The sequence below is a fragment of the Lagenorhynchus albirostris genome, chromosome 13, assembly GCF_949774975.1.
Source record: "Lagenorhynchus albirostris chromosome 13, mLagAlb1.1, whole genome shotgun sequence".
NCBI lineage: Eukaryota > Metazoa > Chordata > Mammalia > Artiodactyla > Delphinidae > Lagenorhynchus > Lagenorhynchus albirostris.
In genome coordinates, this window is record NC_083107.1 from 31,166,555 (window position 1) to 31,179,381 (window position 12,827).

A 12,827-nucleotide genomic window follows, 5' to 3' on the forward strand; every position below is an offset into this window, starting at 1 on the left:
CCGTCTCAATGAATCTTGGTTTATGGGCTGCCGATTTGGAAACAACAGTGGTTCTTTCTTGCCAGCAGGACAAGCGCGTGCAGGCAACTGGGGCAAATATTGCACAACAGACAGAAAGTATACAATGTCGGGTGGCGGTCGTACCTGCTGAGCAGGGCAGAGAAGGAAACCTTGGCAGGGTGGCTGTAGCAGCAGGGGCGGGAGGGGGATGGTGGAAGAAATGTCATTGCGTCTGGAATGCCCCAAACAGGACTGGGCAACCTCCACAGAGGAGATTGGGAGAACGCCAAGATGTCGGTATGCACCCCCTCCCAAAGGGTTCAGAACCAAGTTCAGAGTTGCACGGAACTGTGGTCGCCCAAGTTAACAAGAAGTCCTGGCTCTGGCCATTTCTGGAAAGCTGAGGAGGACCATGGAGCCCTTGGATATGGACATGGTGCCTTATCCACCACCCAGAGTCAGTACAGGCAGCTCAGCAATTCTCCACCCCTCCTCCGCTCCGAAGTGCATGCCTTGAGCTAAGTCCCATCTTGCTCCCTTGGTCCACCCTTCCCCTCCCACCATATCCTAAACACCTCTTGACTGCCCTGCAAGGCCCCAGTTCTAGTTCCATCATCTCTCACCTAAATGATCAGAATGTTCCTCTAACTGCGTTCCAGGCTCCCAAATTCTGAGTTATGAGCAAAACAAAAGGTTCTTTCTGTTGCAAACCAGGGCTTTTGGAAGCATCTGTCCGAGTCCCACAGCTCAACTGGTAGAAAGAGGTCCTCTCGGCCGAGCAGGGCACAGGAGAGGCGAGGCCAGGACGGCATACCTGTCAAAGGAGGGCCGCTCCCCTGCGTCGAAAGCATCTCTCAGCTGCTTTACCAGGTTGTCCTGCCCAGGCAGTCGGAAGATGCCCTCTTCGTTCAGGCCGTGCTCCAGGATGAACTCGGCACACTTCTCCACCAGGATGGGCACCAGGTGGGGGCCGAATTTCTGCTCATAGGCCACGGTCTCATCCAAGCGCTGGCCGAACACCGCTGGGAAGAGAAAAGAGCAGAGCCTGCCCATCACTCTGACTTCCCTTGGAGGAACTGATAGGTCAAAGTGCTTTGTCTATGTCTCGATTGTCTGCAATGATACTAAACAAAACACAGAAGACAAGTCACACAGAATATTTCCTGGGGCTATAAACTGGGGGCGGTCCACTTGAAGCAGTCTGTCTTTTTCTGTTTGTCCACATTTATCATATTTAAAATAACAACTCGCTTTTAATGAGTGCTTGTTTTGTGCTAGGAATCATGCTAAATGTGTACACCTTTTCTCATTTAATCTTGACAGGAATCCCATGAGATGTTGATATCACTGTGCCCGCCTTCCAATGAAAGATACTGAGCCTTAGAGGCGCTAATGAACTTGCCGAGGTCAGGGGCCAGCACACGGTACCGTCAGAATTCAAGCCCAGGTAGTAAACTCAAGAGAAGCAATTGAATTCTGCTTGTGTCATGCAGCTTTAAGGCATAATAGTCTATCATGCGGATGTCTCATACCGTATTAAACCATTGCGGCATTTTAAATAATTTACGTTGTTTTCCGGGCTCTACTATTATGAGCGCGGCCACAGCGAACATGGCCACCCCCCTAGCAGAGTTCCTGGAATGTATATAGTGCAATGTATAATTCCTCATTAATTGATTAATTAACATTTGGATGGATGAACCTAGGCTCTTCCTTCTTTTGGACTATTTCCTTAGGGCATTCTACATTCCCACATGTAGAATTACTAGTTTAAGTGCTTTGAACATTTTAATGACTACAGTATGCAAATTGCTTTCTAAAAATATTTTTCCAAATTACACTGCCTTCAGTGTAATTCCCTCCCTCCCTCCCTCCCTCCCTTCAGCATGTGTGGACCATCTCCACTGAGCCCTGTCAGCACTTGGCTCTATAATTTCCCCACCCCAGCAGTGTAACAAGGTTTGTTTATAAATCAGGACACTGGTTGGCTGGGCCCCATAGGGCCCCAGGGCCCCATGCCTTTGTGTCCTGGAGATTCAGAAGACAGTCATGGTTTCAGTTCTGTCCTGCCTGGTTTTCTCTCTGGCATAATTAGGGCTCTGTTACACTGACCACTCCAGTCGCTAGGACACTGTTCCCAAAGCCCTTTGGTTTCCCCCATGATTCTCTCTGGTTGGTCCCCTTTATCCGGTCTCTAATTAACATGGATGCCACATGTAAAGAGCTGCAGCGATCTCTCTGGAATCCACTGTGTCCTCCCCACTTCCCACTGCCCTAGGCCAAGCTGGACTCCTCTCTCACTTCCCCCTGCTGTGGTCTCCTCTCCTGTAATTGTTCAAAACCCTCCTGCTATTTAAACAACTGGTCTACCTGAGCACATTTGTCCTTGTTTTTTTTTTTGTTTTTTTTTTTTTTGCGGTACACGGGCCTCTCACTGCTGTGGCCTCTCCCGTTGCGGAGCAACAGGCTCTGGACGCGCAAGCCCAGCGGCCATGGCTCACGGGCCCAGCCGCTCCACGGCACATGGGATCCTCCCGGACCGGGGCACGAACCCGTGTCCCCTGCATCGGCAGGCGGACTCTCAACCACTGCGCCACCAGGGAAGCCCTGTCCTTGTTTTTAATAGTCACCCACTTCTTCCCCAATTGCCACAGCAGCGATTTTCAAATTCCCCCTTCAAAGCTCCAGGGGTTCCTCAGAGGCCCCTCAGATGCTGAGAGGTGAGAGCATTTCGGAGGAGCTGAGCACGTGGGCCTCCCTCCTCCCTCCTCCCAACCTGACCTGCTGGGTTGTTGTCTGTTTTACTTACAGCATTCCAGTCAGACTGTTTGCTTAAATATTTCTGTGGCTAAAATTTGAAAACCAGGTTGGCATTTGTACTGGCTCCTACCTACCTTTCTGCCTGATCTGACACCTCAACCTGATGATCTCAAAGCCCACAGTGCTCTCTAGTCCTCATGCCCTTGCTGAGGCAGTCTGTTTATCTCTCCCTTCCCTGTCTACTAAGATTCTATGTGTTCCTTGGCCTGACTCAATATCATCACCTCTGCCACCTCTGACCCAGCCCGAGGGGCTCCATTGCCACTCTGTGCACCTGTATCCCTTCTGTAATACCCCAATCCCTTTTCCACTGTGCTATTGTCATTTGTAAGTACTGTGCCCTCTGCAAGACTGTAGGCTCCCTGAGGCCGGGAGTATGGGGAGGCGTCTCTTGTTATTATCTTGTTTAGCATGGGGCCTGGGCTACGTAGACAGTCAACCAGTTTTGCTGAATTACTTAATGAATGATGTCATCTTTAAGCAAGTGCTTTCCGTGATTCATGACAATTTGGGCATTTCTATAGTTTAAACAATAGTAGGGACCCCATCAGTAAATGAATCCAGCTTCACACTAACATCTACTGAGTGTCCTGCATGTGTTAACAGCAGGTCACGTGAAATGGGTTATACAGAAAAGGAGGGACTGTAAGATGTGGTTCTCACTTTCAATTAGCTTACTACCAAGTTATGAAAATGAAAGGACTCCATGCAAAATAATGAGAAACAGTTAGAGGATGTGAGGAACTATAAAGCATTAGGTTTCTGTTTTCACCAAACTGGAAGGAAATGATTAAAATGATCTGACTCAAAACACAGACGAGGAGACATTTGTAAAATTCCCTTTGAGGGGTCCAGGGAGGGCACCTCAAAGGGAGAAGCAGATGTGTTTCAGAGCAGTTGAAACTTGGGCTCAAGGAGCCCACTGGATGCCCGTGGAGAAGGATACCGTCATGGAGACGTCAGAGCTATCAAACATGATCTCCAACTCTGAGGTCCCAAGGCAGACGATCTGGAATCAAGTTCCTTCTTCCAGCCCTCTGCACAGCCAGCCCACCAGCTTTTCTCCTCAACCGAGTCTCTCAGCCATGTCCTGTGTTCATCTTCTCTCCCTCCCATGTCCACAGTCAGGCCTTTCAATGTCATTCTCCTCAAGACACTCATTTTCCAACATTCCTTTTCCGTCCAGCATCTCCACCACCCCCTCCATGCCTTTCTCAGGCCACAGAGGTACAGAGCATACCGATCTCCACAAGACCTTCAGTCCAAATCTTCACCACGCAATCCCCTCCCCTCTGCCTCAGCAGGTGACCTTGTCTCCTCCTTCGCTTATCTCCCCAAATGAAGGGCATCATGAGAGAGCCCCCTGGTCTCCAGTCTCTGCCTCTCCTATCCTTCCTCCTCTGTCCGTCTGTCTGTCCTCTCTCAGGGGAAGAGAAGTACCCTATGCTTTCCTCTAAGATGATGTTTCTTGAACTGTGGGTTCCATCCTTTTCACCTCTCCTAGGTCTTCACTTCTCTTTTATATCTTAGATTGAAAGAGCATGTGAGTCTAAATCTTTACCAATTTATTAAAGAATCATCTCCCACCCCTGCTCTCATGCCATCAACTAATACCTGCCTTTCTTCTCTTCACCAATATGCTCATAGAAAAACATGTCTACCTCTGGAGGGAGTCATCCACCCTCATAGCCTCTACTGTTTCCCTTGTTATTCATGTAAACTCTCAATCCATCTCAACCTTGTTTCACAAGCTGCATCTTCCCATCCAATCTGCTCACTAAGATTTCTCGTGCCCTCCTAATGGCCAGATCAGACCTACGTTCATTCCACACTCTACTGGTCTTCTCTGAAGACTCTGTGGTATTGATTCTCCTTCCTTCCCCAAGACTTTCTTCTTACGTGGCTGTGAAACAGTCCACCCTCATTCTAGTCTCATCTCTCTGCAAGCTGCTCTGCCCTTCCTCCACCTGCCCCTTCAGTGTGTCATCTCCTAGCATTCCAACTCAGACTTCTCCTCACTCTAGATGTTATCCTTGCGAAAGTTCATGCAACTCCATGCATTTGGATATCACCCATAAACTGACACATAAATCCGCATACCTGGTCCAATCTCTCTCTCTATATCATCTCTATCTCCCTCATTTCTTTCTGTCCCTCTTCTGTGCCTATAAGCCCAACATCTGACGGCAGCTCTCCCACTGTCTTCTCCAATCTCACTCTCATCCCGTCCCCAACTCTCCCATATCACTGCTTCTCCTACACACTTCCCCACAGGCAATAGCCTTCAATCAAGCAAGCAGTCAAGCGGCACACATTCTCCTAGACCTTGAGAGTACAAAGCCATTAACGCAAGGTACCTGCCCTCAACTAATCCAGTTAGCAAAAGTGTGAGCATTCGAAGTATCTGCAACAACCCTCCTTCCTTCTTAACAGACAGGACCTTTTAAATCCCCTTTAAACTCTTTCTCTTCTCTATCCTCGCTCGTACTGTCCACATTATTGTAATGGTTTCTTTTGCAGCTCTTTTTCTTGCAAATTCCTTCCACTGCGACTCATGAAATCATTTGGCAAATATAGACTGAGCGTCTGCTGTGGACCAGCTTCTTTGGTAGCTGGAGATTATGATAGAAAGAAGGAAAAATAGTCTTTCTCTTAAAAACTCTGGAGTGAAGGGGTTTCCCTGGTGGCACCGTGGTTGAGAGTCCGTCTGCCGATGCAGGGGACACGGGTTCGTGCCCCGGTCCGGGAAAATCCCACATGTCGCGGAGCGGCTGGGCCCGTGAGCCATAGTCGCTGAGCCTGCACATCCGGAGCCTGTGCTCCGCAACGGGAGAGGCCACAACAGTGAGAGGCCTGCGTACCGCAAAAAACAAAAACAGAAAATCTCTGGAGTGAAAGCCCTCCCTCCTGCCCACCTGGAAACCTGATTTTCCTGCAGCCTGAATTCAAACACCTTCTTCTAAGATGGAACCGGTTACTCCCTCTGCTGTGCTCATGGCGTTCCCTGTGCATACCTCATCGCTTCTCGTGTCCCTTTATGATGATTTAGTTAAGCATCTCTCTTCCACTGGACTGTGGGCTCCTCAGAGGCAGACAGCCTGCCTGGCTCACCATCTATTTTTACCTCCTGGCACAGAACCTGCCACACGACAGACTTGTCCTCAAAGTGCTGTTACCTGCTATCTTCCATTCCTCCTGTTGCCCATCTCTCCTCTCCTAAATGTACTCTTCTCAGCACTTCCTCAAACTTGGGCTTGTCAAAGAAATCAATGGCCTCTACGTTTCTAAAATCCAGGGTCAAATTCTTAGTCTTTATCTGAACTGCTCCATCAGCAACATGTGACCCAGTAAATCACCCCTCCTTCTTGAGGCAATTTCCCACATGACTTTTGGTTCTCCATTTATTTGTTTGGCCTCTTGTTCCCTGCCTCCTTCGATGATTCCTCCTTCCTCCCTGTCCTCTAAAGGTTGCAGTGTCTGAGGCCTTTCCTTCTGCATCTGCATCTGCTTCATAATCTCACGGCTTTAAATATCACCCATATGTCAGAGGTTCCAAACTTTCCATCTCCAGCCTAGAAATCAGTCCAAGTTATTCTTACCAAGAAATGACCACGACCTGCTCTAGAGACATCAGGACCCACAGGTCCCTTCTAACATGAGAGAAAGGGCATCCTTGTTTGTTCAGTTTGTCTAGGTCAGGGTTGGTCACTTTTCATCTCACATCGCATATGATGAACTCCATATCCCTGGAACTCCAAAGACCCAATCGTGATTTCTACCTACTGCTGACTTGTGGATCCTAATTGCTACCCTTTGATCCTGGGTGGACATGAAAGAGCCTAAATATAAGGGAATAGATGAACCAAAAAAATCCAGGGAAACTAGGGAAGGGACCAGTGATGGAGGAAGACGCAGACAGGTACTCAACGACCATTTCCCACCCCAAGGATTCCGAGAGGTGAAACCCAGCTCCCCCTTCTGTGCCAAGCCCTCCTAGCTTGCACTCAGTCCTTCAGGGAACTAGTGCCCTACTACCCTTTTTAACCTCTGCCGGCCACGCATCCACCCGGAACTGCTCATCGCTTTGGACCCGTCACCCTTAACAGACGCATTTCCATCTAAACAGGTACAAATCTTAATTAATTATAATATGTAATCTAATTATTAATACATTTAATTAATTAAGCTAATTTATGGCAGACTACCCTAAAAGCTTTCACATGTGCTCTCATTTAGTCCTCATAAGAACCCTACAGTTGTTCCATTTCATAGATGAGAAAACTGAGACTCAGATTAGGAATCTGTCCAAGGTCCTATTTGCCCTGCGATTCTAAAATCAGTACTTTAATCCTTCTTGTTTAAACTCAGTGGAATAAAATTGTCTAGGTGAAATTTCAGACAGCAGCAAGGCTCAAGGGAAGAGAGAGAGGGGTGAGCTGCGCCGTTTCTACTCAAAAGCCATCCTCCATTCTTTACTTCTTAAGCCCTCTCCCCAGATTTGCTGGAAAACCCCAGAACACTGTGTTGGTTCCGGTAAGCAACAGTAGAAAGATTAGCTGTCACCTCCCTTCTAACGTAGCTCCTACTTCATCATCGCTCCAACACTCCTGGATTCAGGACAAGAGCCCCTCCCACCCCACCTCCGGTCCGACGCAGGTCACCGAGAGCCCACCCTGCCCCTCTCCTCCCTCTCCCCACTGGCCCCGTCCCCAGAGGCTCAGTCCCAGGAGCATCCCCCTCTCAGACAGGAGAGGGAAGGGGAGCTGGGCGAAGTGTCTTTTCGTGGAAGAATTGAATCACAGAATAGGAAAGAAATACCTTTCTTTTGGAGCTTGGGGGTTTTCTTCCTGAAATTCCAGCAAAAGGGCAGTGCCAGGGCAGGAAAGCCACAGCCCAGTTCCCACCGCGGCATCCTGGGAATATGAGGCATGGCGGGGGCCGAGGAATCGTACTTTCTGCTGGGCCAGGCTCAGACCTTCCCTCCTCCCCAAGCTGCAAGAACCATCCCCTCTTGCTTCCAGATCAACACATGCTTGTCAATACTGCTCAGGTTCTGATTCCGGCACTGAAACCATGGGATGTGTCGGCACCTGCCCCGGCCCTCCCTTCCTCCTTCCCACACTGCTTCTCCTCCCCACTCACCTTTACACACATGACTCTTGGCTTTTAAAGAGTGAACATAAAGCTGTCAAGGCCCCCGCAATAAAAATAAGTGCCTCCTTTTACTTAGCAGCGAATTGTCAACTGCCATTCAAGGAATACCAGGGACGTGGGTTAAAAAAAAAAGAAAAGTCCCACACACAGCCCTTACCAACATCGCTCCATATATCAAAGCCTCTGGCAGGAACACAGGATTTCACTTAGCGCTGATGAAGCCAGCCTACCCTTCCCTGGAAGTGACTGCGTTGCATGTGGCTCAGTGGAGCGTTCAGAGAGAAGGATCTTGGAGGTGGGTTGCCGGGTGAAATGAGATGATTTCGCCCCTCCCATTGAGAAGATTCAGCAAAGAGTGCAGCAGGCCAACTAGACATGCCCAGGAGACTCGAAATGGACTCTCAGCGTCATGGGCAGGATAGGCAGGGGCAGGGAAGGACTGCCAGGAAGGGTCCTGGGCAGTGGGATGCTGCCAACCAAGTTCACCCTTCCATGTGCTCCTAGGAAAGGAGGACTCATCTTTGACACCACAGTCTCCTTCCATGTCAAATTCACTCCCGTGTCCTGGCAATGCTACCACAGAAACAAGCAAGGCTGTTTACTTCTCTCCACCTCCACCACCCCCACCCTCATCCAAGCCACTTTAGGATGAAGACCCACAGCTTTAACATAGCTATCTCCACTGTTCTCACCTTCCTCTCACTCCAGAGCCCATTCTCCTTTCTGCCACAGGACCTTTGCACATGCTATTCCTCTGACTGGGGCACTGCACCTCTTCCCCCTTCTCTGCCTAGCTGGCCTCTACTGGCCTTTCAGATAGAAGCTTAATCATCACTAGTTCAGGGACGCCTTCCCTGAACTTCTTAACAAAGACATTTTTTTTTCCCCTACATAGCATCATGAGTTTTTTCTTCATGGTACTTTTCGCCGTTGTAATTTTATGGTTTTCCTTGAGGTTTTTGTTTCCTTTCTGTGTCTTCTGCTAGACTGTGATCTCCTTGAAAGTAGAGACTTTGTCTTTTCTTTTTTTCTCTCTTCTTCTCTCTCTCATTGTTGTACTCCCGGTGCTGGTGCCGTGCTTGGCACGTGACACATGCTCAAGAAATATTTGTTGAGTAAATGAATTAAATAAGTATCCGTCTGGTGTTAGGATCTCAGGGGAAGGGAGGTGAGGGAATTATTGAAAATAAATAAAAATCATCCCTCATAATGTCCCATTTAGCCACAGAGAAAAAACAGGACACATGAGGTAACAGTGAATCACAGAGACCACACTCCCACAGGCTACGCTGGGCTGTGGGTTGTGAAATCTTGCTCTGAAGGCTGCAGAGACCTAAAGAAATGAGAGGGAGAAAGGGAACCTGAGGCATAGAACGATTCCGTATTTATATGATCCATACCTAGTGCTGGCAAACACACAAAGACGCTTAAACCATGCGACCTGCCCCAGGGTCTTTCAACCTGCTTGGGTGGAGCAGAATTATACATAATTTAGTGCCGTGCTTCTGCGCCCAGCGATGGCCCAAGGAAAACTCCAGAGGCCGTCCTCCAGAGGAAGAAGGCAAAGCAGGTCCCGACTGAGTAACAATTAGCAGGGTGGCTGCCAGCCTCCTGGGGATGGGATGGAGACCGGGTTTCAATGCGGAGATCCAGGGAAGGCAGAGCCCCCTTACTAAAAGGAGGAGGTGGTTTGGAGAAAGTGGGCAGCTGGGAGCCTGGGAACAAGTCACCTGGAGTTGAGGTGTGATCACCTCCCTTCCCTTTCTCCTACGTAATTCGGGACAACCTAGAACTGCATCCAGAATTTCTGGGGAAAAATTAATCTAACCTTTCCAGCTGGGCCCTTAAGAAAAGGTAGGAAAAGAAAGAAAAAAAAAAGGGAGTGAGAGAGAGAGAGATAAATTGGCTGTCTAGGAAGGAAAAGGCTGGAACACCCAGATGCACCAAAGAGCTGCTCTCCAAGGTGCAATATTGTGATTTATAATAATAAATATTTTTTCGTCTTCCACCCACTTCCTGGCACAGAGTTCCTAAAACTCTTCAAATTTCCTGTGATGAGAGCGATAAAGTATCTTTCGTTACGTTAAAGAGGTAATTTTTGGATCCCAGCTAAGGATGGGGGCTGGTTGCCAGGGGAACCAACCATGTGATTATTGGTTTGGAACTTTCAGTCCCACCCACCAGGGAGGGGAGAGGGGCTGGTGATTGAGTTCAATCACCAATGGCCAATGATTTAATCAATCGTGCCTATGTACTAAAGCCTCCAGAAAAGCCCAAACGGATGTGTTCAGAGGGTTTCCGGGTTGGTGAACCCAAGGAGGTGCAGGTAGAATGGCGCTGGGAGAGGGCATGGAAGCTCCGTGCCTGTTCCCCATACCTTCTCTATGCGTCTCTTCTATCTGGTTGTTCCAGAGCTTTGTTCTACTATAATAAGCCAGTAATCTAGTAAGTAAGCTGGTTTCCTCTGTTCTGTGAGCTACTCTAGCAAATTATTTGAACCCAAGGAGGGGGTTGTGGAACTTCCTATCTGTAGCTGGTTGGTTAGACGCACAGGGTACAATCTGGACTTGCCATAGGCATATGAGGGCAGTTTTGTAGGACTGAGCCATTAACCTGTGAAATCTGAAGCTGTCTCCAGGTAGATAGCATCAAAATTGAGTTAAATTGTAGAACACCGAGCTGGTGTCCAAGAATTGCTTAGACGTGTGGGGAGCCCTCCCCCTCTCCCCAACACGCACCCACTGGAATTGGTCTAAGAATCAAATCGGACAAGGTAAGAGACATGTCCAGAGTCAGCTCAGATGCAGGAGGAGCTGCGGGGAAGAAGTTAGGTATGCCACGGGAAACATGTGGACCCTCTCTCCCATCAGGGGAGCCAGAAAAGGAGTCGGGGCAGGAAGAAGCCTCAGCTCTGCAGAATTGGCATGAGAATGACTTGGTGGGGAAGGGGTTCAATGTGAAACGGGACGATCAGGGGAAGGCTCACTGAAGTGAAGTTTGAGCAAAGACCTGAGGAAAGCAAGGGACCAAGCCGTGCAGCACCCTGGGGAAGGAGGGTTCCAGACAGAGGAAGCAGCTAGTGCAAGGGCCGTGAGGCAGGAGTGTACCTAGGGTGTTTGGGGGAGAGCAAGGAGGCTGGTGAAGCTGGAGTGAAATGGGCACTGGAGAGGGTTTTAGAAAACAAGGTCAGAGAGGTTATGGGGGTGGGGGCAGATTGTGGGGAGTCATTATAAGGCTTCCGACTTTTCCTCTGAGAGAGAAAGGAAGCTATTAGACAGTGATGAGCAGAGAAGGGTCTTGAGATGACAGGTTTAATAGGTTCACTCTTCTCTCTGTTGAAAACAGACTAGAAGAAGGCGAGCCTGGAAGCGTGGAGAGAGTTTGGAGACCACTGCTGCAATTCGAACAAGGCAGTCTGGCGCCTCAACCAGGATGGCAAGTAACAAAGGTGGTGAGAAGTGGGTAGGTTCTGGGTGGGAAAAGTCATAGAAGGTTTCATGAAGAGCTGCAAAAAGACAGCAGCAACATACCTCAGTGACTTTCCAGAGTGTGAGGGGGCACACCCTGCCGATCTAGTAGACCCAGATCAGAGGCACTTTACAAGGTGAAAGAGGGCCTCCCCAGGGGCAGGAGCCCCAGCCCTGCCCCTCGACGGCTGGGTCCCTTGGACAAATCGTTCACTTCCTCAGGTCTGAAGTTTCCTGACTTACAAACAGGAAAAGCAAATGTCTGACTTGTCCCAAGACCTCAGACTGGACTCTGCTGTCTTAAAATGCCTTCTCATCCTGAGATCTCTGATTTTGGTTCAATCTGAGATGCCACATCAAGTCCAAACCTTGTTCTTTGAATACATAAATAGTGCTGGACTCTTACTTCTCCTCGCTTGGACTTTCCTCTGCCTACAGGACTTACGCTTGACTTGCTTCTGACGGTGGTGGCCTCCAAGTGGGGTGAGGGAGAAATCCCCATGTGGGTTATGACCGTTGCAACGGTTCACCCTGACAAGGCTGAGCAGAGCACCACACGGGGCATAGATGCCGGTCACAGTGCCTCCACAGCATTTTTATTTATTTTTCTGCGGTACGCGGGCCTCTCACTGTTGTGGCCTCTCCCGCTGCGGAGCACAGGCTCCGGACGCGCAGGCTCAGCGGCCATGGCTCACGGGCCCAGCCGCTCCGCGGCATGTGGGATCCTCCCGGACCGGGGCACGAACCCGTGTCGCCTGCATGGGCAGGCGGACTCTCAACCACTGCGCCACCAGGGAAGCCCTCCACAGCATTTTGGCTCCGAACAGGTACATAATTTAGACCACATGTGCTACCCTTGTCGCTGCAGACAGCCTAAAGGACTGGACCAGGGAAAACAGAAAATGTCAGCCCTCACACAATCCAGGGCAGTAAGGAAGGTCACAGGTCAGACCATCCAGGCTGAGCAGCACATAACAGAGCTTTAATAAATAAACCGCTCATCTCAACCTGATTAGCACCATAAAAAATACTGTGTTTAGGAACTGGGAAATGGTTAATGAAACTACACTCCTCTTTTTTGTAATAGGTTGCAGCTGTTTGTATGAGGCAGGCACTCAAATGAGGCTGTCCCATCCAAGTCACTTCTTTTCTCGCAGCCTCTCCTGGGCAGGTCACTGGCCACAGGACTTCCTCCCTGCCCCAGATCCTGACCACAGCTGAGCCAGGAGTTTGGAAGGGGGAGGCACTGGAGGCTGAGCTCAGCCTCTGCTGGTACTCCGGGGATAAATACAGGATAGCCGGGGCTGGCGCAGCAGTATTTGGGACGGGCGTGAGCGCCAGAGGGCTGTTAACTAGACAAAAAGAGGCAGGCAGAGAAAAGTGGAA

At 49.4% G+C, this 12,827-nt stretch overlaps 1 protein-coding gene across 1 annotated transcript in view; it reads right to left on the bottom strand.

Annotated features, from left to right (window-relative positions):
- Window positions 1–12,827, bottom strand: part of ARHGAP25 (Rho GTPase activating protein 25) — an 87,578-nt gene that overhangs the window by 19,386 nt on the left and 55,365 nt on the right. The window contains exon 5 of the mRNA XM_060169281.1: window positions 815–1,022. Coding sequence (XP_060025264.1) covers window positions 815–1,022 — 208 coding nt within the window. The remainder of the gene's footprint in view (window positions 1–814; window positions 1,023–12,827) is intronic.